The sequence below is a fragment of the Mytilus galloprovincialis genome, chromosome 7, assembly GCF_965363235.1.
Source record: "Mytilus galloprovincialis chromosome 7, xbMytGall1.hap1.1, whole genome shotgun sequence".
NCBI lineage: Eukaryota > Metazoa > Mollusca > Bivalvia > Mytilida > Mytilidae > Mytilus > Mytilus galloprovincialis.
The window spans coordinates 8,452,297-8,477,985 of record NC_134844.1 but is presented as its reverse complement, the minus strand read 5'-3'; the positions used below and the strand labels follow the sequence as shown (position 1 = coordinate 8,477,985).

Below are 25,689 nucleotides of genomic sequence, written 5' to 3'. Positions count from 1 at the left end.
AAATGAAGTCACCTGCGTCCAATGCCAATTTGTTATCTAAGTACTGGGGTTACCTGATTAAAGTCACGTGGCCATATGTTCAGTTATTATTCAGAGCAACGAAGTTATCTAAGTTATGTCACTTGCGTTCAATCATCAGTTGTTATTCAGAATACTGTGGTTACCTAAGTAAAGTCACGTGGGTCCTTTGCTCAGATGTTATTCAGAGTACTAATTATAAATAAGGTTATCAAAGTGAAGTCACAAGGACCTATGCTCAGTTGTAATTATTCAGAGTGATAAGGTTACATAACTATAGTCACATGGGCCAATGCAATGCTCATTTGTTATTCAGAGTACTTAGGTTAACTAAGTACCGTCACATGGGCCAATGTAATGCTCATTTGTTATTCAGAGTGCTAAGGTTAACTAAGTGCCGTCACAGGGGCCAATGTAATGCTCATTTGTTAATCCGAGTATTTAGGTTAACTAAAACCCGTCACATGGGCCAATGTAATGCTCATTTGTTAATCCGAGTATACGTTAACTAAGTACCGTCACATGGGCCAATGTAATGCTCATTTGTTATTCAGAGTACTTAGGTTAACTAAGTACCGTCACATGGGCCAATATAATGCTCATTTGTTAATCCGAGTATACGTTAACTAAGTACCGTCACATGGGCCAATGTAATGCTCATTTGTTATTCAGAGTACTTAGGTTAACTAAGTACCGTCACATGGGTCAATGTAATGCTCATTTGTTATTCAGAGTACTTAGGTTAACTAAGAACCGTCACATGGGCCAATGTAATGCTCATTTGTTATTCAGAGTAAATTTTTACTTAGGTTAACTAAGAACCGTCACATGGGCCAATGTAATACTCATTTGTTATTCAGAGTACTAAGGTTATCTGACTTTAATATCATCGCATGGGCCAATGCTAATTTGTTATTCAGAGTACTGAGGTTATATAATTCACTTGGGCCTATGCTGTTTTATTATTCAGAGTATAAAGGTTACCTAAGTGAAATCACGTGGATCTATCCTCAGTTGTCACATTCAGAGCACTGAGGTTATATAAGTAAAGTCACGTGGGCCTATGCTCGGTTGTTATTTAGAGTGCTAATGTTGTCTAAGTGAAGTCACGTGGGCCTATCCTCATTTGTTATTGAGAGTGCTAAGATTATATAAGTAAAGTTACGAGGGGCTATCCTCAGTTGTTATTGAGAGTGCTTAAGTGACGTCACGTGGTCATATCCTTAGTTGTTATTCAGAGTACTAAGGTTATCTAAGTAAAGTCTCGAGCACAAATTCTCAGCTGTTATTCAGAGATCTAAGGTTATCTAAGTAAAGTCACGTGGGCCTATGCTCAGATGTTATTCAGAGTACTGGGGTAACCTTAGTGAAGTCACTTGGTCCTATCCTCAGTTGGTATTCAGAGTTCTAAGCTTATCTAAGAAAAGTCACGTGGGCCTATCCGCGATTGTTATTTAGAGTTCTAAGGTTACCAAAGTTACCATGCAGTAGAAACCTGTTTTCGTCAGATTATTGATAGATTATGACGGATGTAACGTGAAGATATTAATACTCCTCCTGCTGTTGATTTAGTTCTTTCCTAAGTATGACTGATGGTATTCTACATACTCATAACTCAATCCAATTATATTATTTTCTCATGTACAACAATAAAAATGTCATCCGTAATTACTCAAAAGTGCATATTATTCATTATACTAGATAAATACCTGAAAACTAGCTAACATAAAGAGTCCAAAGACAGAAATGTGACTTAGATACAATGTCATGGTATTAGTCGTCATCCATCTTGCTTTTTCTGCAGGGGTCAAGGACATCTGGCTAAAATTCAATCTAACATACTCGTATCTAATCTCTACATTCATGCAAACTGAAAAATGACATAAAATATAATCAAAGTAAATTGTAAAGCTGATGGATTAGTAATAATCTCTAAAAGATTAAAATGTTCAAAGAGTATTGCTACAACAAGTTCCACTTAAGGAAATTCATGTTAATTACTTACACAGCTGATGCTTAATCTCTGTCATATTGTATTAACATCAGAGATAAGTATGACAGGTAAAACCATCAATAAAGACTTTATAGGAAATCTTTCACTCGGAATTTCCTGTCAGATTTACATTTTTTTGTATTTTTTTTTTTGTACATTGGTGTGAACTTTGGGAGAAAGTCACAACACAACGTACCTTAAGTTTTACTCATTGAAAGAAATCGACAAGTTTTATAAATCAATTTGGTTTAATGATAGATAACTTGTCTAAAAAAAGACCATGCAGTTTCCTTTATATGAAGCCTTGACCTTTGACAACAGCGGTCAATTGTGAATGACAGCTGTATTAACAAATCTCATATTACAGTTTTTGTTAGGCAGATATCCATTTCTTTCATATTCAAATTGAACAATCAGATAACTTTTCTGTTCATAGCTATATATAAATAAATATATACAACTCGTCTAAACATCAACCCAACAATGTTAGATCTGTAAATTTGAAGAACCAAAAATTTGCGAAAGCAAATTTACAGATCTAACATTGTTGGGTTGATGTTTAGACGAGTTGTATATACATTATGTACACAGCCATGTATCACCATCATTGATGGCGATCCGATGGATACATCTGTTGTAGAGTTGTCACTGACTCAGGCGTACTTATAAATAAATATATATATATATAGATCGATATCGTTATTATAACTGTTTAACTTTATGCGCGTTTCGGGTTTAGCAATGGTGGCCAAGAAACGTACGGAACTGAAACGGTGTATAAGGTTTCTAATACCGAGGCTTTTCAAAGGCTACTATACACTATGGAGTTTTTGCTCATGTTAAAGGCAAAACAGAATTTATTGTGGTACAGTGGTCAAACAGCATGTACAGTGATCTGTTCTTGTTCAAATTTTAACTTTCTGGATTATGAATTGTTGTCTTATGGAGTCGTTTTTATTTTAAAAGTGTGAGCAATGAGACCGTCGAGAATACATCAACGGGAAAACAATCTAACGACCCATCAGATCAAAAGACACCAGATTAACATACATAATATTATAAGTTTTTAATTATACTATTATTTTAAGGATAAAGAATCGAGGCCTAATTAGTTTTTAGATTATTCAAATATTAATAAACGCATCATTCAAAGACGACATACATAGGTCATAAGACAATTGTTGTGTACAGCATACACTGAATGTGCTGAAAAATCAATCATTTTGAATCATCTGATAGACAGGTATAAAAAATTTATACCAATAACAGATTCCTTATCTAAAATGTTTCTCAATTTCGATACTTAAAGCCTAGTACTTATTTACTGTTAAAACTTACACAAGATGGCGGCTATGGTTATACCTATTGTAAATATTCCTCTCTCGGGTACAGCTGCACCCGTTTTTCTGAAGAAAAAAAAATGAAACAAAAATTACTGTATACATTTGTCTCAAATATCCGAATTGTAACTATTATTGTTCTATTAAACTTATGATGTACATGTTTTATATTATCAAAAAGTATAATAACATAAGTACCGAACTCCAGAGAACATTCAAAACGCAAAGTCCCATAATAAATGGTGAAATCAAAGCTCAAACACATCAAATGAATGGAAAACAACTGCCACATTCCTGGCTTGGGGTACCTTCATTACAACTTGCGCAGGTTCATATTTTTAGTAATTTTGTATTGGAGTAGGTTGACAATGTGCTACATGTAGAACTTGTCTGTTTGTCAATACAACAACAATAATATATGTGTTCGTCCCTGCCATCCACACAACATGTAAATGTCTGTTAACATGGAAAAACGAATTATACAAAAAAAGAAATAGTGACGGTTAAAAATGTTAAAATTGGGAGAAGACGTTTGGAAATTTTGTAGAAATATTAGCGTTTCGTTTATTATCTTGAAACTTATAACAAATAAGCAGCATAAGTGATAAGCAATACCCTCACTCACATTTTAGGTCAATGCCTTTGAGTATCTTATTTATCTTATTTCTGCGTTTGTGTCATTATCTTGAATAAATTCCATGGCGTTCAATGTCAGTTTATTTTCGATTTATGAGTTTGACTGTCCCCCTAGATCTGGTATCTTTCGTCCCTCTTTTTTTTGAATATCTATTTGAGTTATTGACCCTATATATAACAAAATGGAAAACCGACCAAAACACAAACAATTATAGTTTACAAATACCATAAATAAACCTATAGTTTAAGCTACCGAAAGTTAAATAAGGTGTTCCTTGATAGATAGTAGTTATAAACTAATATACAATTAGGATTGGAAACTTAATTTTTTTTGAATTCATATTTTTGTTTTGATTTTACGCTATTGTTCAAAAATAGGGTGAAGGTTGGTGCCTATTAAAACGTTTAAACCCGCTACGGTTCAAAGGTTGACGTAGTTCATACGTGATTCTCGTTTCTTGTTTTTGTAAATAAGATTAGACCGTAAATTTTCCTGTTTTTGGAGCCTTTTATAGCTGGCTGTTCGGTGTCAGCCATGACTCCGTGTTGAAGATTGTACCTTGACTTATAGTGGTTTACTTTTACAAATTGTTACTATGATGGAGAGTTGTCTCATTGGCAATCATATCACATCTTCTTATATCTATTAACCTGTATCATGTCTATAGATAGCTTACGTTACGTAAGGAAATACTGCTTGTGTATGGTTGAGACCGACAGCTATACCATATCTGCAAAATAAACAGCATGTATGTATACAATTTAATCAGATCACCATTTGGAAAAGAAACAAATAATGAAAAAAGAATTGGTGTATACGTTTTTTTTTTAAATTTAAATGGATTCGAATCCTTCTTTATCAAATATATATGTCCACGCACATGTCGCATACTACTTGTCTTTTTAAGGTGTTGGTGTGAGTTTCCATTATAAACCCTAGACATTAATTTAACCTAACAACCTTAACTGACACCAGCCTTTTAGCACATTCTATAAGAGGACTTTATAAAAGATATCTACTTAAATTCAGGTTTAATCCTCTTACACTGAATCCGATCTTCTTACACTGTGCTTAAACATACCACAGAAAGTGGATTGCCTGATTAAAGGTCAAACTAAAAACTGTTTTAGTGACCATTGATTTATAAGGCAACACATGTGTGTATAATTCGGAATGTTAACTCTGGTATACATTGTTAAAGCCTCGGGTCACACCTTACCGGATAGCTCGAACGGACGCCTAACAGATAACTTTTTTTCAATCCGTTCATGTCCGTTAGACGTCTGTTCTTATCCGTAAGACGTCCGTCCATGTCCGTTGCATGTCCGTTAATTATCGTACGTTTTATCCGTCGACGTCCGTTCTGTCCGGAGGAAAATTTTGAGCATGTTCAAAACTTTGAACGGACGTCCAACGGATAAAATGTCCGTTGAACGTCCAGTTAGGCGTCCGTTTTGTACGGTACTCGTCCGTTTCGTTTCCGTTTTGTATCCGTTACGTGTCCGTTATACATCCGTTGGAGGACTGGAAGATAAATTCACCAACGGACTTCTACCGGACGTTTAACGGATAAAACGAAATCAATGTTAAACAGATGAGAAACGGACATCTACCGGACGTATAACGGATAAAACGGATGATGAACGGATCTGAAACGAATAAATGCCAATGTAAAATTTAGAAATGCCAATTATTGGTATGTCAGATTTCTTAAGGTTCCTGAGTTCTTATTATTCATAATCGATCTTAGAGTATAGGCACGCCTTCACAATCAAGCAGTTCTTATTCAGGCCAGACACTGCCCTTTGGCGGAATTCTTGAAGAACAAACCAAAACCAGTTACACAGAAACATTTTGAATATTTATTCGATTTACATGTATTATTATTGTCGCCTTTGATTTTTCCGTATATCTTGTTCATCCGTTTTATCCGGTACGCTTCCGTTAGGTGTCCGTTTTATGCGGTACTCGTCCGTTGGGTGTACGTTCGACATCCGTTCTGTCAGGTACGTGTCCGTTTCTCGTACGTCGCATATCCGCTGTGTGTCCGTTATGCATCCGTTAAACGTCCGTTTAATTCGGTCAGTACATCAACGGACTCCCAACGGATAACAATTTTGTCAATGGACAACTTTTATTTTCATCCGTTAGGCGTCCGTTCGTGCTATCCGGTAAGGTGTGACCGAGGCTTAATGAAGACTCGATGTGTTTAACATGTATGGTCGCTCTTAGACCGCAGTCCCACTAGGCCACGATCGCACTACGATCTGTGAAAAAATGCAAATTTTGATGATCGTAGTACGATTATGTAGATCGTAGTAAGGTCGTATCACGGTTGTGGTGAGGTCTTCAAGATCGTGATGAGCGTGGCCAACTTTGAACATGTTCAAAACAATTGTGGTGTGGTCGTGGACAAATCCGATCGTTGTAGAAGCGTAGAGAGCGATCTAAGGTCGTAGTAAAATCGCAAAGATCGCTGTACCATCGTAGCGAGAGCGTAGTGAAATCGTGATTATATTCGGAGAGACTGCGCTACGATCTCACAGTGACGTTATTACGACCTCACTACGACCATTACGTTCTAACCGCGACCCAACTACGCTTCGACTACGACTATACCACGTTTACACCACGCTGTTCAAGACCATAGTAAGATTCTAGCACGCCCTTGCCGTCCTCATAACGCTCTTCTTACGACCTGACTACGTTCATACTACGACCATCATTCTCATTGTCATTTTCACATAAAATATATTAAATCTCTCAAGGTTTTATTTGTCCGTTTTGGCGGTAATTAGACTTCTCGTCCATTTTCTCTGACGGCTTAACCATGCTTCTCGTTTTCATTTAGATTAGACCGTTGGTTTTCCCGTTTGAATGATTTTACACTTGTAATTTTTGGGGCCATTTATAGCTTGCTGTTCGGTGTGAGCCAAGGCTCCGTGTTGAGGCCGTACCTTGGCTTATAATGGTTTACTTTTATAAATTGTTACTTGGATGGAGAGTTGTCTCATTGGCACTCATATCACATCTTCTTATATCTATTGCCACATCTGTGTCATCTCTGCTATCGTTCACTAAAATAACGTCATTTGCAACTGAGCTTTATGGACCAGCAATAGGTTGTATTTAGGTTGGATTGGTCGGTCCAACATCTCTGCTTGATAGGATGTGTTACTATCAGAGCTCCCTCTGCCTCTACATCAATCCCTACCACCACGCCCACGTGTTATAGTAGATTTTAGTGGCATGACTGTATTGTTTACGCGAAATCTAGTAAGATTGCGGTATGAACGTAGTATAATCGAGTTAAAAACGTGCTATATATATATATAATCGCAGTAGAAGCGTGGTAAGATCGTGTTGCAATCGGATAACTCGTGGTATGGTCGCAGTGAGAACGCGATGAGTGTAGAAAGATCTTGATAATCGTATATACGTAGTGAGGTCGCAAAATAAGCGCGGTGAGAACGTGGTATAATCGTAGCGGGATCGTTGTAGAAGCGTAATAAAGACGTAGTATATTACTTAGCATCGTGAAAGCGGGAGATTTACATTTTCATGCCGCTCATACCGCGACATCACCACGATCTGAATTTATTTTAGATCGCGGTGAGCGTGGTGCGATCGTGGACTAGTGGGACATGGGCTTTATTTACCAACGTGTTTTGTGCTTGTCCCAAGTCAGGAGCCTGTAACTCAGTGGTTGTGGTGCGTTGCTTTCATACATATCTGTTTTTCGTTCATTATTTTGTACATAAATAAGGCAATCTCCTATGCTCTTGAGAGAAAGCAAGGACCGATAACACTGCATGGAAGATTGATACATTAGCCTGTTAGTGTTTTAATTTGAATCATTTTGAAATAGTCATTTTGTGGCCTTTTTATAGCTGACAATTTGGTATCGGCTTTGTTCATTGTTGTAGGCCGTAAGGTGATTTATAGTTGCTAATTTCTGTGTCATTTGGGATCTTGTGGAGAGTTATCTCATTGGCAGGATCTTGTGGAGAGTTGTCTCATTGGCAGGATCTTGGGGTGAGTTGTCGCATTGACAAACAACTGTGTTCTTATCAGTTAACAAGATAATTTAAAAACAAAAACGTAAGGATCAATAAGTGTGGCGCTTTTAAACTTTTAGTCTGTAAAAATAACTCAATAGTTGAGCAAACAGAAGGTCATGAAAATAATATATAATGGTACTTACGTAGTACTGAAAGTCATCAAAACGAGGCTGACAGTAACAACAGGTAGTAACCATAGTGATCGATTGAATAAACTGTAAAACGTCAGGCACATTATTTGATTTGTCTGGAAAAAAAAGATGTCATAAAACTTTAAAATTTAATACTCTTCAAATTTTGATTACAGTCTTGTTTAGATACTGTATATTTAGAAACGATCAATAAAATTGATTGATCCTTTTCGGGATTGGGGGAGGAGGTTGAAGTGCACGTGAGATTCAGGTGAATTTTACTTGATCATTTTGACTTTAGTTAACGCGTATGAGCTTGTTTGAAGTGAATCTCACGTGAAATTTTCCACGTAAATTTCATGTGAGATTCAAGTAAAAATTCACATGAGCAAATTTTGCCTGTGTAACATATCATGTATTCCGGTACTTTGTTTCTATAATTTGTTTGTATGGTTGTTTTTGTTCCTCGTACTGATGTTTTTAGTTAAGACAATTGCAACTGATATTTAACGTCAGGGTACCCAAATTGCACCTATTTTGACAGTTTTTTAATCTACGTTTATTTACACTTCAGACAAAAGATTTCATTATAATTTATGTTTATTTTGTAGATGTATCATTATTCATTATATGGTTTCACCAATTTAATTTTGAATCCATATGGAATCATAGAAAAATTGGTCTAAACTGACCTCCAAACCATCAATGATTCTGAAATGAGGAGTACCCAAATTGCATCCATGCTTAAATCCGCATCGTAAAAAGTATAATAACAGAGCTTTTATTTAATTTTTTCAAATATTTTGAACAATTGGATGTTAGTCCATGCTTACTCTTCGTTTTTTTTTAAGAAAAGGATACTTGTAACATATTGTATTTGCTCATTTTAAAAAGATGACGTTTTGATGACGTCGCATGGTGTCGTTTCAGCAGATTTTGCTTTTTCAGTAAACACTTCATCTGTTGATAAATACTATGAACAATTTGTGCATATCTGAATATTTTTACCTATGTTGAAAGATGTGCATAGTATCAAATTGTAAAAATACAAATTGTTTAGTCTCTAGATTTCCGCTGCTATTTTCGCTAAAAACTTCGATATTTTTTTGGTAGGGGTGTGCCATTTTTGCCTCAAAAAACGTACCCATTTTAATATAACATTCACTGAAATTCAGTACCTATAGTTATATAAATATTTAAGAAAGAATGACCTATACTTATATACAATATTTAAAATATTCAAAACGTTGAATTTCAAATCAGGAGAAAAATTTCCGGGATTCATTTGGGAACTTATTTGAAAGGTGAACTTTCAAATGAATTGATTTAATTTAATATTATAATTGACCGTTAATAATGTAAGATTCTCAATAGCATATTATATATGATATGTAGATCATACCCCAAATCAATATAGTTGTAGTTATCAAACGTAAATGCATTTTGATATAGGATGTCATTAAAAAGGAGGGTCATTTTTACATAAAATCTCGCAAAATTATGACCCATAATTTTGGCACATCCCCGTATACCCAATAATAGGAAGTTACCCCCCCCCCCCGGTGAAATGTTCATTAATTAAGCTGATTCAGGTCGACTATAGTAGAATATACGGTATAAGTCGTTCATATTGTTAAAGGCCGTATGTTGGCGTTTAATTGCTTCATTTAATCTCTGTCTAACTGGCAATTTTAACACATCTACTTATTCTTAAATTGACATGTAAGTATGCCGCAATGCATGACGGGAAGCCACATTAAGTAACTACCGGATTGTAATAAGAAGTAATATTTTATCGTATATTTGATTTCTTTTCTCATAAACTTCTAATATTTTACACTTTATTTTTAATATAAAACATATCGATTTAGACTAGCCATTATTTTCTGACACTGGACGGATAAATCTCTGAAATAGAACCGCATCAAGTAAGAGTTGCCAATGAATGTGTTATTAGCCTTGTACAATTGACGGTATAGAAGGCAACTAATGGTCTATCATATTTCAACTGATTTATTATCTTGTTTTTCTTCAACACTAGCAAAACAGCACTTAGTTAATTTTGAAAAATCAATAAATTGAAATGTGCAATAAAAACCTGTTTGATAATGTTATGACCATAACTTTGTTTTTTTATTACATGCAAAGAAGATCTATGTTTACTAATATTTTTAAAGCGGATTTATATTAACAGGATATCAGATAGATCATATTTATTTCCGCCATATACATTTTACCATTTCATTTAAAACGAACAACATCTCAAAACATAATATAAAATATATTTACAATCTCTAAACACCATACAAACATCAACACGGAACAAAAACAATGTTTATAGGAGAAACATAACAAAATGTCTCTATGTCACGTCTTTTATATCGATCACATATGTGACTGCAATATAAATATAAATGACGTGACTGTATCACGCACAAAGCAGCTTTAATGGTCAAGTGATGATTTTCATACAACATAGGAAAAATTCTACATATAATGTCGTCATCATTCAGGTCACAAACAAATTCTTTTATACAACCATATTCTCTGTTTTCATTTAATTGCTACATGTATGTTTCCTGATTTCACAAGCGCCATTTGCATTTGAAATGATGATTGACTAAACTATTCTTTATAGACGATTTTCAGCAAATCCTGTTTTTAACGTAGCTATATAGATAGATTGACTGATTGATTAAGGTTTAACGCCACTTCAGCACTATTGTGCTACTTAATGGCGGTCAATTTTATTGGTATAGCAAGCAAGATTGCCCGGAGAATACCACCGACCTTCGGTATGGATACTGACAATCCTAGTCAATTAAGATTCGAGTCAAACACACGGGGACACCTGCCACCTTCGATATTCGAACTACAGTAGTTAAAATCAGTTGTGAGAATAACATCAAATTGAGGAAACAGTGTTTAGTCAAAAATAAATAAAAGTTCTTATCAGATCAAAACCGGCAATATCAAAACAGCAATAAAACACAAGACGTGCTTTGTAATGATTTTTTTAATTATGGAAGAGCTATGGATTAAGTCTTATCTATACTTAATTTTATTTAAACGAAAAAGGAAAAAAAGATTGTGCGATTGAAAATCATTTTACTAATACTAACATTTTAACAGCATGATTTTCACATCTTTCACGAGTACATTGTATGTAAACTTGTGATGAGATTTTAATGCAAAACAACGATATAAAAAACACATTCAATTTTTTCTCAATTGAAGTGAAATATCTCTGTGTACCATTCAAACCTTTATTCATTGTGTAACTCCTTATTTCCCTGTGTACCATTCTAATCTTCATACATTGTGTACCTCCTTATTTCCCTGTGTACCATTCAAACCTTTATTCATTGTGTACCTTCTTATTTCCCTGTGTACCATTCTAATCTTCATACATTGTGTACCTCCTTATTTCCCTGTGTATCCTTCAAATTTTCATACATTGTGTTCCTCCTTATGTCCCTGTGTACCCTTCAAATTTTCATACATTGTGTTCCTCCTTATTTCCCTGTGTACCCTTCAAATTTTCATACATTGTGTCCTCCTTATTTCCCTGTGTACCCTTCAAATTTTCATACATTGTGTACCTCCTTATTTCCCTGTGTACCATTCAAATTTTCATACATTGTGTACCTCCTTATTTCCCTGTGTACCATTGAAATCTTCATACATTGTGTACCTCCTTATTTCCCTGTGTACCCTTCAAAACTTTATACATTGTGTACCTCCTTATTTCCCTGTGTACAATTCAAATCTTCATACATTGTGTACCTCCTTATTTCCCTGTGTACCCTTCAAAACTTTACACATTATGTATCTCCTTATTTCTCTGTGTACCGTTCAAAACTTCATACATTGTATACCTCCTTATTTCCCTGTGTACCATTCAAATTTTCATACATTGTGTACCTCCTTATTTCCCTGTGTACCATTCAAAACTTTACACATAGTGTACCTCCTTTTTTCCCTGTGTACCATTCACAACTTTATACATTGTGTACCTCCTTATTTCACTGTGTACCATTCAAATCTTCAAAACATTGTGTACCTCCTTATTTCCTTGTGTACCGTTCAAAACTTCATACATTGTGTACCATTCAAATCTCCATACATTGTTTACCTCCTTATTTCCCTGTGTACAATTCATACCTTTACACATTGTGTATCTCCTTATTTCCCTGTGTACCATTCAAATCTTCATACATTGTGTACCTCCTTATTTTCCTGTGTACCATTCAAAACTTTATACATAGTGTACCTCCTTATTTCCCTGTGAACCATTCAAAAACTTTATACATTGTGTACCTCCTTATTTCCCTATGTACCATTCAAAACTTTATACATTGTGTACCTCCTTATTTCCCTGTGTACCATTCAAAACGTTATGCATTGTGTACCTCCTTATTTCCCTGTGTACCGTTCAAAACTTTATACATTGTGTATCTCCTTATTTCCCTGTGTACCATTCAAAACGTTATGCATTGTGTACCTCCTTATTTCCCTGTGTACCGTTCAAAACTTTATACATTATGTACCTCCTTATTTCCCTGTGTACCATTCAAATCTTCATACATTGTGTACCTCCGTATTTCCCTGTGTGCCCTTCACAACTTTAAACATTGCGTACCTCCTTATTTCCCTAGTATGTACAATTCATAACTTTACACATTGTGTATCTCCTCATTTCCCTGTGTACCATTCCAAACTTTATACATAGTCTACCTCCTTATTTCCATGTGTATCAATCACAACTTTATACATTGTGTACCTTCTTATTTCCCTGTGTACCATTCAAGTCTTAATACATTGTGTACCTCTTTATTTTCCTGTGTGCCCTTCACAACTTTATGCATTGCGTACCTCCTTATTTCCCTGTGTACAATTCATAACTTTACACATTGTGTACCTCCTTATTTCCCTGTGTACCATTCACAACTTTATACATTGTGTACCTCCTTATTTCCCTGTTTACCATGCAAAACCTTATACATTGTGTCACGGGGGGGTAACTTCCTATTATTGGGTATACGGGGATGTGCCAAAAATATGGGTCATAATTTTGCGAGATTTTATATAAAAATGGGCCTCCTTTTTAATGACATCCTATATTAAAATGCATTTACGTTTGATAACTGTATATTGATTTGGGGTATGATGTACATATCATATATAAATATGCTACCGGTATTGAGAATCTTACATTATTAATGGTCAATTAATATTAAATGGAATCAATTCATTTGAAAGTTCACCTTTCAAATAAGTTCCCAAATGTGCACCAAACGATGTCAATTCATATATATAAAAACTTAAGGGTAGCTGGTATATTTATGAATTATCAGGGAGTGATGATGAGTTAGTGCTTATATATATATATAAGCATGGGTCATATTTTAAATATTGTATATAAATATAGGTCATTCTTTCTTAAATATTTATATAACTATAGGTACTGAATTTCAGTGAATGTTATATTAAAATGGGTACGTTTTTTGAGGCAAAAATGGCACACCCCTACCAAAAAAATATCGAAGTTACCCCCCGTGCATTGTGTACCTTCTTATTTTCTTTTGTACCATTCAAGACTTTATACATTGTGTACCTCCTTATTTTCTTGTGTACCATTCAAAGCTTTGTACATTGTGTACCTCTTTATTTTCTTGTGTACCATTCAAAACTTTATACATTGTGTACCTGTACCTCCTTAGCTCCCTGTGTACCATTCAAAACTTAATATGTTGTGTACCTCCTTATTTCCCTGTGTACTATTCAAAGCTTTGTATGTTGTGTACCTTCTTATTTCCCTGTGTACCCTTCAAAGCTTTGTATGTTGTGTACCTTCTTATTTCCCTGTGTACCCTTCGAAGCTTTGTATGTTGTGTACCTCCTTATTTCCATTTACACTATTCAAAACTTCATATGTGATGTACCTCCTTATTTCCCTATGTACCGTTCAAATCTTTACACATTGTGTACCTACTTGTTACATAATGATTGTTTATTACATCATTTTATTTCAGTGCTAACATATCATCACTGACTATTGTGTATGCATACCAACAAACAGTAGAAGTTTAATTGCTAATTATCCGTTAGTTACATCAGATTCCAGTTTACCTAAAACACAACCGACAGAAAGAAATATTGAAAATCGGATCCATAATAACACAAATGAACAGACATTTGCCACTCACACCACACCTTCCTATATCTATTTATCTTTATTTGTGAAGTAGTATAAACATCCCTTCATCAAGAAAGTTAGCAAAATAAATTGAAAAAAAGAAGAATTGTTATAGATTAAAAAAAAGTCAACGTTGAAATGCAAGAAGGCAAACATCATATATTTGAACTGTGTTTGCATTCATTTATTTTCTTAATTGAACAAAGATGATGCTTTTCTGCAAGGACGTGAGGGAAATAAAATGTTATTTTAAAAAATCGTTTAATTGGAAGCAATCAATATTTGTTTCCCAAATGCTTTAACTGTGATATAATGGTACATTTCTAACTGACACTGCAGGAAATAACTGATGTTACTCCTAACAAGATGAAAAATAAATGGTGTCACGACAGTCTGTCTCTTAATTATTTCCTTTAAATCCGTAAATTGAAACTGACTGAGTCAGTAAAAATTATAAATACATGTATGAGCAAAACATATTTAGAAAAACGTCGAGGAAAATAAACACAATTATCCTGATTTAGAGTAATTTCTCGCAATTTGATTGGCTGATATTGTCCTAATATATTTCAGTACAATTTTTTATTACGTCTATTGGGATTATGTTCCTTATTTATTACGTCCTTTGGAATTATCTCCCTTATACTATTGACCAAATAAAAAAAAAATAGATGGCTTATAGTCCTAATATTTTTAATTTTTCACAGTTTTAGATTAAATATCTAAAACATATTTGGTTGATATTGTCCTAATATTGAATTTGAATATAATAATATGTAATATAACAAAATCAGGATAAATTCGTTACACAGTGATCAATTGTCCTAATACGGAATTTATCGGGTCAATAAAATTCATATCGGGTTTGGCTTCGTTCACCAGATATGAATTTTATTGACCCGATAAATTCTCGTATTAGGACAATTGCACACTGTGTATTATTTTATTTGCAGGACAAGATCGTCAAATAAGTGAATATATAGCTAGCGGAAATCTTCAATTAATCCTTTTATGAATAATTGCCCTTCAACGACAAGTTTTATCATTTGTTTTTTTTCGATTTTCACTAAATCCGTAAAAGCTACAATAGATAGATATAAAACTTTAAAAAGCAAGACCAGATTTACATGTAAGTCTTATGTCAGACCAGATTTACACGTAAGTCTTATGTCAGACCAGATTTACATGTAAGTCTTATGTCAGACCAGATTTACATGTAAGTCTTATGTCAAACCAGATTTACATGTAAGTCTTATGTCAGACCAGATTTACATGTAAGTCTTATAAAAAAAAAGTAAAATCACAAAAATACTGAACTCAGAGGAAAATCAATCCGGAAAGTCCATAATCATATGTTAGACCATATTTACATATAAGTCTTATGTCCGAATTTGTCTACTTACGTTGACTGGCTATTGAACTTGATTTTATCTATTTTTGGTGTTTTGCCTTATATCTTGAAAAGTATAAAAGATACTAGTAGATAAATAGTTATCAAAAGTACCAGGATTATAATTTAGTACGCCAGACGCGCGTGTCGTCTACATAAGACTCATCAGTGACGCTCATATCAAAATATTTATAAAGCCAAACAAGTACAAAGTTGAAGAGCATTGATACTTCTATGTAGATAAAATCATAACATAACAAAAAATATCACCTGGACAAGATTTACAATTAGGGCAAATTCTGCCGAAATTTTTTAAAGATATAAGTGATTGTCCTAAAAAGACTTTTGTGTTTACCCTCTTTCGTATTTTAAACAAAAACTAAATAAGATAAAGAGAAAATATAAACAGTAGTCTACAGTATTGAGTTAACGACATAGGGTCTGTATAGCCTCTAATTAGTCAGGTGGTAAGGTCTGAGATACATAACAGAGCATAATTCCACCATTATTGACATATTATTCAGCTGTCATTAACATCTTAGTATTGGGGTTATTGATAGGTTAATGTGATATCATTAACAAAAACATATAGAAATTTACCCATTTCATGTTTTATATACTGCGCTATTTTTTGCTACAATTAATGTGAACTGTATCTTAACTTCCGGTGTGTTCATTACTGGTATCCTTACCTCGTGTGTCAAACTAATTAACGTTTTAAAAACATTCTTTTTTATGTACATCTGAACGTATCAAACAAATTATAAAACTCATCGATATCTCAAAGCAAGTGATTGAAGTTTTGACTTTGTGACAGCAGTATCACAGTACAATATCTATTTCAGAATTGAGGTAATATACAAATAGTATAAATCAATGACGTCACGACAAATGTAATTTTCTATGAGTTTTCAGGAGCACATCTTAGATTGTTGTCAATTTTGAAAAATGGGTTTTGTTTTTGTTAAAATATAATACATGAAAATACAAATGTACCAACTACCTTATTTACCACGAAATATTAGGCTAAAAACGTCCCCTTTGCATGCCTGTCTTTTATTCCAAACTTCTTTTTTTATTGGTACAATCATTTTTGTAAGAAAGATGCGACTTGCATCTGATTGATGACCGTTTGTCAACAACAGCATAGCGAAACATCAAATGACCATTGGTCAACAACAGTATAGCGAAACCTTGATAAAATAATAAAGCTCGATACTGCGTTGTTTTTATGTCACATATATTTGGCTTCAATTAAAACAAAATGTGTTTGTTGCATTTTTAGTATTACCATTTACATTAGAATGTTGTTTCGTATAAACAGATATGGCAAAGTGGAACCCTATTACATTTGTTCTCCTTATGTCATTGAAAAAATGATTCCATTTCATTATATTAATTCATATTGGAACTATTGTGATTCGTTTTTTCATTCAATGTTGTCTAGTAGAAAAATAACGGATCAAGCTAAAGAAACCATAATTCATAGAATTTTCTAGCTACTTGATGTTTTATGAAGGCAGACAGGTTTTAGGTACATTAATATAAAAAGAAGACTGGAAGTGTCGGAGAAAATAAAGAGACTATGTCCAAGTACAAGAAACATTCGCATTAAAATCAGACTTATGTTACAAGAATTGTATTTATCTAACAAGTAGTAGGGTTTCACTTGACGACAAGGAGAAGAGCCTGTGTCAAATATAATGATTCATATTATGTAATACTAGAACACGACCGTGATATCACGGGTCTGTGACTGAATTAAAGGATATAACTATGTGCAAGCCTTATTTTAGTATTAGTATTGTCATCTGATAAAGTCATGCCGATTATAAAATACACAGTTTTCTCTGCTTTCAAATCTTTCTGTTTGAACCCGTCGAACTGGAACTTATCAATAATTGATAATATTAATTATTTGGAAAACAAAAGGTCCTGGAATGGAGTATTTTTTAATCAACAGCATTGTCCTATATTAGTTATAAATAAAGTTGAATTCTTTGATTCGCTGTTTTACGTCATGCCCGCTAACAAATTGAAAACTGTACCTATACGTCTTATTTTAGTCCAGATTTTTAGTATTCGTATTGTTATCTTAGAAAGTCTAACTGATTAAAATACTACAATAGGTAACTATTTGACAATTAAGCAGTGTCAACCCTGTGATTATGACCCGTGTAATACTATATAGCATATTAATCCTGAATACACCGTTTGGTGGTGAGCCTGTCAGATGCGGAAAGTACAGATAAGGTAATCGGTAACAGGTGAATATACTATTGGTATCGGTATCGGACTCGACCCGGAACTTCTTAATTATTGGCAATATTAATTACGTGGAAAACAAAAGGGCCTGGAGTGGTGTAATTTATAATCTACACCTTTGTACTATATTAGTTATATATAAAGTTGAATTCTTTGATTCGTCATTTTTACGTGATGACGGCTGACAAATTGGACCTCGTAATTTTAGTATTATAGATACATTATAAATACAAATTGTAGTTGTAATTTCGTATCGTAATGTCTAGTATGTGGTTTCCAATTTATATGCCGTCTTCTATTTTCTTGTTACAAAATCTCAGTATCTATACTAGGCTATAATTGTGTATGCTAGACGCGCGTTTCGTCTATAAAAGTCTTCTAAGTGATTCAAAAACTTCAGAGTAGGAGTGGTCAACCTGTTTACAACTTGTAGTTATCGGTTTTTGTACGGTAAGTAATACTTTCACGTCTAAACATGCTAATGGTGTAGATAGCATATCTTTCACTTTGCCATCTTAAGCACGTTCTAGAGCAGAGATTAATGACGCATTGAGTCATTAAATGAGAAACAAAGATTGTTAAAGACAGCAAATTAAGAATTAGAGTTGATGAATCGTCGTTGAATTGACATTGATTGTGTTTAATAAAATGCTTTATGGGGCCAAATTGTCTAATACAATTTTTTGGAATAATTTCATTGTTGAAATTATATTAACATAAGTTAAAATCAAATTTAATTTCAACACTTCCAGAATATGCCAAATGCAATTTGATTTTAGAATAAAAGTAGATATACAGTTTTTACTGACCGAAATAACATGATATATTGATGTATCCACTGGTGTCACCAAATAGAAGTCTTCTATGCTATTACTTAGCATTTCTCTAGATATATACATAAACCGAGTTAGCATGTTTGTACGTTTACAGTTTGTGTGTGTCTACAATAATATAAATCAGATTTGTTGAAGGTCACATGTGTGTTTTATATCTTTTAAAAGTATTGTTTTAAAATGGAAGATAATTTTTCCTTATAAGCAGTTGACTCTTCGGTGTATCTTCAAATCCAAACATATCTAAAATGTTCCCGACAGGATTTGCTAATAACTTGTGGTGAAATCCAATTACATTTCTATATCGAAAATGCTTTGTTTTACAATAGACACGTTCCCCAGTGCAACATTTTCAAAGAGAGTGGATTTCTCTATAGACTATTCGACGAAAAGCAAATTATCAAATAGAAATAACTTTAGTATATTGACAGATTGCTTTATTGTAAAAAGTAACAATAAACCTGATTATAGAACTGTCTGCTGCAAAGATTGAGATAACCGAAAGGTTCTTTAACATGACCTTATTTCTAGAGTTAACCAATCATTTCTGGAGAATAACCGAGAGGTTCTTTAATAGGAGTCATGACCTTATTTCTAGGGTAAACCAATCATTTCGTGAGAATAACCGAGAGGTTCTTAAATAGGAGTCATGACCTTATTTCTAGAGTGAACCAATCATTTCTTGAGAAAACCCGAGAGGTTCTTTAATAGGAGTCATGACCTTATTTCTAGGGTAAACCAATCATTTCGTGAGAATAACCGAGAGGTTCTTAAATAGTAGTCATGACCTTATTTCTAGAGTGAACCAATCATTTCTTGAGAAAACCCGAGAGGTTCTTTAATAGGAGTCATGACCTTATTTCTAGAGAGGAGTCATGACCTTATTTCTAGGGTAAACCAATCAATTCGTGAGAATAACCGAGAGGTTCTTAAATAGTAGTCATGACCTTATTTCTAGAGTGAACCAATCATTTCTTGAGAAAACCCGAGAGGTTCTTTAATAGGAGTCATGACCTTATTTCTAGAGAGGAGTCATGACCTTATTTCTAGGGTAAACCAATCATTTCGTGAGAATAACCGAGAGGTTCTTTAATAGGAGACATGACCTTATTTCTAGAGAGGAGTCATGACCTTATTTCTAGGGTAAACCAATCATTTCGTGAGAATAACCGAGAGGTTCTTAAATAGTAGTCATGACCTTATTTCTAGAGTGAACCAATCATTTCTTGAGAAAACCCGAGAGGTTCTTTAATAGGAGTCATGACCTTATTTCTAGAGAGGAGTCATGACCTTATTTCTAGGGTAAACCAATCAATTCGTGAGAATAACCGAGAGGTTCTTAAATAGTAGTCATGACCTTATTTCTAGAGTGAACCAATCATTTCTTGAGAAAACCCGAGAGGTTCTTTAATAGGAGTCATGACCTTATTTCTAGAGAGGAGTCATGACCTTATTTCTAGGGTAAACCAATCATTTCGTGAGAATAACCGAGAGGTTCTTTAATAGGAGACATGACCTTATTTCTAGAGAGGAGTCATGACCTTATTTCTAGGGTAAACCAATCATTTCGTGAGAATAACCGAGAGGTTCTTAAATAGTAGTCATGACCTTATTTCTAGAGTGAACCAATCATTTCTTGAGAAAACCCGAGAGGTTCTTTAATAGGAGTCATGACCTTATTTCTAGAGAGGAGTCATGACCTTATTTCTAGGGTAAACAAATCATTTCGTGAGAATAACCGAGAGGTTCTTAAATAGTAGTCATGACCTTATTTCTAGAGTGAACCAATCATTTCTTGAGAAAACCCGAGAGGTTCTTTAATAGGAGTCATGACCTTATTTCTAGAGAGGAGTCATGACCTTATTTCTAGGGTAAACAAATCATTTCGTGAGAATAACCGAGATATTCATTAATAGGAGTCATGACCTTATTTCTAGAGAGGAGTCATGACCTTATTTCTAGAGTGAACCAATCATTTCGTGAGAATAACCGAGAGGTTCTTTAATAGGAGTCATGACCTTATTTCTAGAGAGGAGTCATGACCTTATTTCTAGGGTAAACCAATCATTTCGTGAGAATAACCGAGAGGTTCTTTAAAAGGAGACATGACCTTATTTCTAGAGAGGAGTCATGACCTTATTTCTAGGGTAAACCAATCATTTCGTGAGAATAACCGAGAGGTTCTTAAATAGTAGTCATGACCTTATTTCTAGAGTGAACCAATCATTTCTTGAGAAAACCCGAGAGGTTCTTTAATAGGAGTCATGACCTTATTTTTAGAGAGGAGTCATGACCTTATTTCTAGGGTAAACAAATCATTTCGTGAGAATAACCGAGAGGTTTTTAAATAGTAGTCATGACCTTATTTCTAGAGTGAACCAATCATTTCTTGAGAAAACCCGAGAGGTTCTTTAATAACCGGTTCTTTAATAGGAGTCATGACCTTATTTCTAGAGAGGAGTCATGACCTTATTTCTAGGGTAAACAAATCATTTCGTGAGAATAACCGAGAGGTTCTTAAATAGTAGTCATGACCTTATTTCTAGAGTGAACCAATCATTTCTTGAGAAAACCCGAGAGGTTCTTAAATAGGAGTCATGACCTTATTTCTAGAGAGGAGTCATGACCTTATTTCTAGGGTAAACCAATCATTTCGTGAGAATAACCGAGAGGTTCTTAAATAGTAGTCATGACCTTATTTCTAGAGTGAACCAATCATTTCTTGAGAAAACCCGAGAGGTTCTTTAATAGGAGTCATGACCTTATTTCTAGAGAGGAGTCATGACCTTATTTCTAGGGTAAACAAATCATTTCGTGAGAATAACCGAGAGGTTCTTAAATAGTAGTCATGACCTTATTTCTAGAGTGAACCAATCATTTCTTGAGAAAACCCGAGAGGTTCTTTAATAGGAGTCATGACCTTATTTCTAGAGAGGAGTCATGACCTTATTTCTAGGGTAAACCAATCATTTCGTGAGAATAACTGAGAGGTTCTTAAATAGTAGTCATGACCTTATTTCTAGAGTGAACCAATCATTTCTTGAGAAAACCCGAGAGGTTCTTTAATAGGAGTCATGACCTTATTTCTAGAGAGGAGTCATGACCTTATTTCTAGGGTAAACAAATCATTTCGTGAGAATAACCGAGATATTCATTAATAGGAGTCATGACCTTATTTCTAGAGAGGAGTCATGACCTTATTTCTAGAGAGGAGTCATGACCTTATTTCTAGAGAGGAGTCATGACCTTATTTCTAGAGAGGAGTCATGACCTTATTTCTAGAGTAAACCAATCATTTAGTGAGAATAACCTTGGATAATATGGCATTGATAGACAATATTTTGGATGAACATAAATCAGAAATACACAAAATATAGAGTTTGTAAAATTGCTGTAGGAAGAGGATCGTTACTGTTGGAAGAGGATCGTTACTGTAGGAAGAGTATCGTTACAAATTACTAAATAAATTGATCTCTTGACACTACATTGTATATCAAAACTGTGTATAATACTCTGGGTATATGTAAGAGTGTGATTAACTAAAATTATGTCGATACAATTGGAAACATCAGACCTGAAGCAGAGATGTCAACCAAGAAGAAATGAATCATTTGGCTGTGACAATCAGGTTTTACTAACTTTAAACAATCACATAATACATTTATAAAAATATATTCAAGTTTTTGGTTGGATTAAGTCAAGGTTAACAGTAAAAAAAATCTCACTCAATGTGAGCACCCCACAACGACACTACCATGACTACCGCGAAAGCCAGATCATACGACAGTCTATAGTAAACTTGATCATGAGTCACTATAGAACCAGGTTTAATCCACCATTTTCTACATTTGAAAATGCCTGTACCAAGTCAGGAATATGACAGTTCTTGTCCATTCGTTTTTGATGCGTTTTGTTATTTAATTTTGCCATGTGATTATGGACTTTCCCAATTGATCTTCCTCTAAGTTAAGTACTTTTGTAGATTTTACTTTTTATGACTAGTACTATGTGACGTTACAATTATAAAGTTAAATTTCATTATTATATGTTTTTGATGTTCATCTTGTTAGTGTGATGGTGTTTATTATCAATTAAAAATGGTGGAAACTTATGAGCATACAACTCAATGTATGTAAAAGTATTAATGTAAGCACTATCACACTTTAGACTTGTTACAGTAAATGTATGTAAAAGTATTAATGTAAGAACTATCACACTTTAGACTTGTTACAGTAAATGTATGTAAAAGTATTAATGTAAGAACTATCACACTTTAGACTTGTTACAGTAAATGTATCTTAAAGTATTAATGTAAGAACTATCACACTTTAGACTTGGTACAGTAAATGTATGTAAAAGTATTAATGTAAGAACTATTACACTTTAGACTTGTTACAGTAAATGTATCTTAAAGTATTAATGTAAGAACTATCACACTTTAGACTTGGTACAGTAAATGTATGTAAAAGTATTAATGTAAGAACTATCACACTTAATACTTGTTACAGTAAATGTATGTAAAAGTATTAATGTAAGAACTATCACACTTTAGACTTGTTACAGTAAATGTATCTTAAAGTATTAATGTAAGAACTATCACACTTTAGACTTGGTACAGTAAATGTATGTAAAAGTATTAATGTAAGAACTATTACACTTTAGACTTGTTACAGTAAATGTATCTTAAAGTATTAATGTAAGAACTATCACACTTTAGACTTGGTACAGTAAATGTATGTAAAAGTATTAATGTAAGAACTATCACACTTTAGACTTGGTACAGTAAATGTATGTAAAAGTATTAATGTAAGAGCTATCACACTTAATACTTGTTACAGTAAATGTATGTAAAAGTATTAATGTAAGAACTATCACACTTTAGACTTGTTACAGTAAATGTATGTAAAAGTATTAATGTAAGAACTATCACACTTTAGACCTGTTACAGTAAATGTATGTAAAAGTATTAATGTAAGAACTATCACACTTTAGACCTGTTACAGTAAATGTATGTAAAAGTATTAATGTAAGAACTATCACACTTTAGACCTGTTACAGTAAATGTATGTAAAAGTATTAATGTAAGAACTATCGCACTTTAGACTTGTTGTAAATCTATGAAAGAGTATTAATGTAAGAACTATCACACTTAAGTCTTGTTACAGTAAATGGGGTCGAAAAAAGCTCACACAAAATAGTTGTCATTACCTATCGATCATAAATAAAGGCAACAGTATGATACCACTGTTAAAATGTCATAAATCGATTGAGAGAACACAAATTCGGGTTACAAACTTTGACGGAGACCAAACATTAGGCACATTGTCGACAATTATTTCTGTCTGTACGCTCATTTGCTATAAGAACACTTAACAAGTATAGGAATTTAAATATTGAGAATATTAGACCCCGCCTTCCTTGGATCATTATGTTTTTCAGTCTGTGCGTCCGTTCGTCAGTTTGTCCGTTTGTCCCGCTTTAGGTTAAAGTTTTTGGTTCAAGTAATTTCCAATTTCTATCAAAATAGATATGTTTTACCTAGACTCATCAGTGACGCTCAGATGAAAACAGTTATAAAGCCAAACAAGTACAAAGTTGAAGAGCATTGAGGACCCAAAATTCCAAAAGCTTGTGCCATAATAAAAGATTGCCAATCAGAAAATGTCCACCATATAGACCAAATGACCTTGAATTAATTTGTACTATATATAGATCAACATACGCCCTTCGAAATTCAGTACTAATCACTGAATTATACGTGTGATAGTGGTGTATAGGATCGATAAAAAGTACATAGTACAAAAATGAATTACAAGACACAGATATGTGTGTACTCGCAGTTACTGAAAACAAAGTGAAAGCCAGTAAAAAGTTATCAAAGGTATTAGGATTATAATTTAATACACCAGACACGCGTTTCGTCTACATAAGACTCATCAGTGACGCTCAGATCAAAATAGTTATAGAGTCAAACAAGTACAAAGTTGAAGAGCATTGAGGACCAAAAATTCCAAAAGGTTGTGCCAAATACGGCTAAGGTAATCTACTATTAACGTTATTAAAAAAATGACGTATCTAAGACGTAATGTCTATTATGCAGTGGCGGATCCAGGGGGGGGGGGGTTCCGGGGGTGCGCACCCCCCCCTTTATTTTTGCCGATCAATGCATTTGTATCGGGACATATGTTTTGCACCCCCCCCCCTTTGCCCTGGGTGCCCTGGGTTAGCACCCCCCCCTTTCGAAAATTCCTGCATCCGCCCCTGTTATGTAAGCTGTAAACTAATCATTGTCTCGATTAGTTGAAAAATTGTTTGATAGAAAATGAATGGAAGGTACGTGTATTCATTTTAGATTTTAAAGACCTAATATTCATAAACTCAACAATAAAAAAATGTATGTTATATACACAACAATGTATAAAAAGAACACAAACTAAGTTTATCATAGAACACCTATATATTACATTCATGCTACACACGATTTGTAATTGAAATTTGTAATCAACAAACAAGTTGGTTGAAGTATAAAAAATATAAAAAAATATAATACTTACATTGTTTTCCTCTTAGTTATAATAATGTTGGTCAAACGTTACTATCTAAAACATCTCATCTGAAGAAGATCGCAGTTCATCATCTGAAGGAGGTAGATACAACATCGTCAAAGAATAATAACAATGTAAATAGACATCGATTTACCATGATAATATCTTATAATAAACATGATGCCATAAATCATATGATGATTATAAGGAATATATAGCAGACTGTTTGATCCTGATGGAGAAAAAAAAACCAAAAGAAAATGTGTCTCTCTCGGCT

The 25,689-nt window shown here is 33.8% G+C and overlaps 1 protein-coding gene across 3 annotated transcripts in view; it reads right to left on the bottom strand.

The window, feature by feature from the left end:
• Positions 1-25,689, bottom strand: part of LOC143082254 (DNA damage-regulated autophagy modulator protein 2-like) — a 55,579-nt gene that overhangs the window by 5,778 nt on the left and 24,112 nt on the right. For 2 of the 3 annotated variants that reach the window (XM_076257849.1, XM_076257847.1), the window contains exons 2-6: positions 25,422-25,504; positions 8,193-8,296; positions 4,665-4,718; positions 3,350-3,417; positions 1,728-1,888 (exon numbers count right to left, since the gene is read on the bottom strand). In XM_076257849.1, coding sequence (XP_076113964.1) covers positions 1,728-1,888; positions 3,350-3,417; positions 4,665-4,718; positions 8,193-8,284 — 375 coding nt within the window. In that variant the 5' untranslated portion in view covers positions 8,285-8,296; positions 25,422-25,504. The remainder of the gene's footprint in view (positions 1-1,727; positions 1,889-3,349; positions 3,418-4,664; positions 4,719-8,192; positions 8,297-25,421; positions 25,505-25,689) is intronic. The other variant, XM_076257848.1, reaches the window with a different exon arrangement.